This window comes from Lactuca sativa, chromosome 6, assembly GCF_002870075.4.
Source record: "Lactuca sativa cultivar Salinas chromosome 6, Lsat_Salinas_v11, whole genome shotgun sequence".
In the NCBI taxonomy this organism is placed as follows: domain Eukaryota; kingdom Viridiplantae; phylum Streptophyta; class Magnoliopsida; order Asterales; family Asteraceae; genus Lactuca; species Lactuca sativa.
Window position 1 is genome coordinate 137,506,594 of NC_056628.2, and position 5,131 is coordinate 137,511,724.

Sequence of the window (5,131 nt, forward strand, 5' to 3'; positions counted from 1 at the left end):
CTTAACGCACAAAACACATCACAAGATATGTCAATTTAGCAAAAAAATATGTGACACCACCCATGTTATATCAATTTAGGAAAGGATAAATTACAAAAGTTTTTGTGCATTTGAGCATGATTGCAAAAGATCATTGTCATCAACCACATGCCCCTGCCACGTCAAGTGACAACTAGAATGAAACCAGAAAACTGACATTATTGGTTTCTTTTATATAAGTGGGTATTTGAGTATGATTGCAAAAAGAAACGTAGTACAACAAAAAGAAAATTGCAATAATCCTTATTAATTAAAGGTTTTTATTTCAATACCTTTATTTTCACATATTAATTAAAGGTTTTTCACATATTAATTATATAACACGTCTAATTTATATCAATATCTTTAGTTTCACATATTAATTAAAGGTTTATACTTTATATTTCAATATCTTTATTTTCACATATTTATACGTTACATATTTGATATGTGAAATTTGTGATCTTTATACCAATAAAATACAGTTCTATTCTTAAAACAAGTTTCAAACATACAAATATTTCTTATTTTTTTGTGATGTGAGCATGGTAAATCAGCAATTAGCAAAAATCAAACAAAACGTTTTACAAAATAATTAACCGGAGTTAACTGTAACTTCACCGGCGCCGTTAGAACTTCCGACGTCGCCTTGCCACGTCCACACGATATCCTTCAACGCCGGTCTAATGCCTTCCTCACAGAACCTCTCGTACTCCAGAGTATCGCCGGAATCCTTCGTAAACTCAACCACCGTCATCTCCGCCGCCATCTCAAACACCTCCGCCGTCACTGCCAACGGTCCTTTCCGTCCCTCCTCCGTTCCATCTATCCTCACCTTGAAATCATCCTCCGTCTCAACGATAAACCTCATCCCCCGCGCCGCCGCTTCTATCCTCTCCACGATCGCCGCCGCTGAAAATTTCGACGTGAACATTGACGCCACCTTCTTCTTCTCCTTGCTCTCGAACAAAGTAGATAAGTCAAATCCAGACGACATAGATGAAATCAGCTCAAAAGCGTTGAAAAACGAAGGCGATGATATTGATTTTTTCAATCCAGGTGTCGGATCTGGAGATGAAACTCTTTCTCGCTTTGATCGAAACGAGCTGTTCCGGGAAATACCCCGCCGGTACCACGGCACACGATTTATTCCTTCAATCGAGATCCGCCGCTCTGGATCCGCCATCAGAAGTTTCGAGATCAGTTTCCGAGTTTCCGGGGAGAACCACGGCGGAAACTCGTACTCCGCCTTGAAGATTTTCCGATACAGATTCATTAGATTCTCATCGTGAAACGGGAGGAATCCAGCTAACAACACATACAAAACGACGCCGCATGACCATATATCAGCTTTCGCACCATCATACCCCTTCTTCCTTAACACCTCCGGTGCAACGTAAGCAGGAGTCCCACACTGTGTATGTAGAAGTCCATCGTAACGTTTCTGCTCCGGCAGAGCAGAGAATCCGAAATCCGTGATTTTCAAGTCATCATTTCCGTTGAGAAGTAGATTCTCCGGCTTGATATCACGGTGGGAGACACCACGGCTATGGCAAAAATCAACGGCGCTAATCAGCTGCTGAAAATACTTACGAGCGACATCCTCCTTTAGCCGTCCACCACCGGAGACTTTCGCGAAGAGTTCACCACCGGAGACATACTCCATAACATAATAGATCTTAGATTTAGTAGCGAAAACTTCACGAAGCTCAACGATATTGGGATGTCGAACAAGGCGAGTGGCGGAGATCTCCGTTTGGATCTGCTCAACCATGCCCTGGTCTCGAACTTGATCCTTGTTGATGACTTTAATGGCGACACTTTCACCGGTGGAGACCTCCCGGCCATGGTAAACCTTGGCGAAGGTGCCTGTTCCGATGAGCTTCCCCTTCTCGTACTTCCCACCCAATAGCATATGCTTTTCTTCCTCCATTATTAGAGTCCCATGAATTGAATGAATAGATTGGATTGAAATCGAGTGATTGATAGATCATAGAGTTGTTGGATTCATGATGGAGGAGGAAGTTTTGGAGTATTTTATTGGGAAGGATTATGATTTATGGGTTGAAATGGTGAAATGGGCGGCAAGACAGAGTAAGAAGTTGAAATTATTTGGGTTCACGTTATCCGGATTCTTTGGAGACTTTCTCTTCGTATTACAACAATACAACGTGTAAAACCAATCTTATCTAACTTATAGTTGAGAGTGTAGACTTTTATAAGGAATTTATTTATTTATCGGTTACATTTTACTTTGACTAAGTTATGGTGGACCCCATGAGTCTTGAATATGCAACTCATACGAGACACATACAATCTAGTATCGACATTGGTGGTAAAAAACATCCCTCGCACTCTTGAAAGAAACATGTAACGTGAAGAACCAAAATAACCCTACACAAATGTTACTCAACAAATATCTATTTCATGTACCTATCAACCCTTAGTTTTCGATACTACAACTAAAAATTCTATGTTGAGTTTCTTAGAATGTGACTAGAATTTGGTGACATGAATGAATAACGAAGAACTCGAATGACTATTTCGAAGGGATAAGTGTTTGGAGTATGTTGAGGTTGTTTACTTGTTGTACATGGTTCGGCCATATAGTTACTAGTTTTTATAGTTATAAGTATGTTTAGCTAGGGATTCAATATATCAATTTGAAAACAGTCGAGAAATAAAAGAGTTATTCAGTTTCTGCTTATAGACGTAGGCCACATCGATCGAATGACGTTAATTATATGTATTGTTTTTATTGGTTTTCCTTATGATTGTGTAACATTATCCATTTCAAGTACCTAGAAAACCTTCACTCCAAATGCAATGTGAACCTCTACTTCTAAATGATGAACAACGATAGCTTTCCAAACTCGACAAAACAAATTCGTAACCAGAGCAAAACTGCTGATAAGGATGTTCAAAACCCAATATTCGAAATTCGGATAAGAATTTGGATATTGAATCAAATATCCAAAAATCACAGAGTTGATTTACTTTAATGCTTACAAATCCAAGTTTACAATTGATTATGCATAATTTTAGTTAACAAAAAACAATGACAAAATTGTAAGTTTGGTCCCTGTGGTATGTCAAAAATAGGATGTTTGGTCCAAAAAGTTTTGGGGTTGCACTGGTGGTCCAAAATGTTTGATTTGTTGTGGAATTGGTCCAAAGGTTTAACAGCCGTTTGTGCCCTCCGTTTGTGTAAGGGTATTTCTGTCCAACTTCCAATTCTCCACTCAAACTTCAAGACTCAACAACACCTATGGCTAGTAAAATCAGCACAGTCTCACCACCGGAAGCCACCCAATCTCAGCCCCTCCAACAGCAGGACCGGGTTGCAATAGTCATCGGTGTCTCTTGCGGTATCAACAAAGCCATCTCCCTCCACCTAGCATCCCTTGGAGCAAAACTCATCGTCAATTACACTTCCAATTCCTCTAAAGCGGATCTAGTCGTTTCAGAAATTAATTCCAAATTTCAATCTGAATCCCCACAAGTTGTTTCTTTCAAAGCCGACGTATCAGATCCGATTCAAGTAAAAGCCCTCTTTGATGCAGCTAAATCGATAGGGAGGAAGAGGAGATTGGAACGGGAATGAACCGAAGGCAGTCAAGAAGAAGGAAAACGAAGTCAGCGAAGGTTCGATCGTTCTTCTGGCTGAATGAAGGGGGCCCAATGGCTTCTGATTTTTCGTCGATTGATTCGCAATCAGTGATGGCCTCTGGGATTTGATTTAGGCCGAAGAAGAGGAAAGGAATGGAGGAGGCAGCGAGGGGTGTTAGGAGGTGGTAGTCGACGACTCATTCTTCTTCTACTCCAGTCGTGAGGTGCGATGGGGAAAAACGAAGGGCACGGTAGTAGCGACTGGCGCCAGTGGAGGCTGTGTTTGGTGGTCAGGCAGCCACGAGGAGGGGAGGTGGAGGCGATCGGTCGTTGGCTGGGAGAAGCACCTCCGGTGCTTCACTATTTCGCAGAGGAGAATACGAAAGCAGCAATGGCGGCTTAAGGGCGCCTCTTCTGTCTCGACTGGAAGGTACAATGGTGAGGGTGTTGGATAAGGTGTCTAAGTCCATAACTTATTTGGTATATACTTGACCCGACCCGGCATGGTCCATTTGGGTTGCATTTCATCCAAACTATTTATGGATAATTTTATGAGAGTTATACACATATGTTTATTAATATATTGTAAGTTATAATATATTAATATGAAGTTATTTAATTAGTGTTAGTCTTAAATTAATTATGAATTAATTTAGAGATTAAAAGGAAGACTAATTAAATTGTGGGCTATTGTTTTATATGGTGTGGGCTAACACTCATTTGTTAATGGGCTAGGCTTATGTGGAAGTCCATGGATGATCCATGGAGCTTTTAACCCATGGATCCTTGGAAAGGAAAAGACATGGGTTATTAGGGTTTCACCCTAATCATGTACACTATATAAACATGCTTATGTTGCATGAAATAGCCACTAGTGGCACTAGTTGTGTGAGACTAGTGTGTGTGCTTGTGTGTGGCCGAAAATTACAAGTGTGTGTACTCTCTCAAAGTTTTCCAAGAGTTTGTGGTGATTTGTGATTCCATTTGAGGCATTCACACTATTGGTGTTTGGCCCTCAAACTCCTTAGGAATAAAACTCATCATCAAAAGGTATGTAATCTCATCTAATTCTTTTATGTTTAAAAGTACCCCATGTCATGTTAGATAGGTTATGAACCTTGGAAAAATTATTATTTTGCATGTATTAGACAAACATAGATCCAAGGTTTATTAGGGTTGCATGCACACTTAGGAAGTGTTAGATTGCTCAAAACCCAACAGTGGTATCAGAGCCTAGGCTTGCTTGTTTGATACTTGATGCAAAATAGTGAAAAAAGTTGAAATTGTTGCTGTCTGGCTGATGGACTCGCCGAGTCCATGGGGGGACTCGCCGAGTTCAAGGAAAAATCCATCCTACTCGGTGAGTAGGTTCATACACTCGGCGAGTAGAATGATCAGAATGCAGAATTTCGATTTTTGCTGCTGGAAATGGACTAGAAACATTACCCTAAATTGTTTTGGTGTTTTAAAACTTGTTTTAGTTAGTGTAATGGTTGTTCTAATC

General features: G+C 40.3%; 1 protein-coding gene across 1 annotated transcript; it reads right to left on the reverse strand.

The window, feature by feature from the left end:
* Nucleotides 1-483: 483 nt before the first annotated feature.
* Nucleotides 484-2,205, reverse strand: LOC111893933 (CBL-interacting serine/threonine-protein kinase 25). Its single transcript, XM_023890010.3, has one exon. It carries the CDS (start codon nt 1,949-1,951, stop codon nt 614-616), a length of 1,338 nt encoding a protein of 445 aa, XP_023745778.1. The 5' UTR covers nt 1,952-2,205; the 3' UTR covers nt 484-613.
* Nucleotides 2,206-5,131: the final 2,926 nt, after the last annotated feature.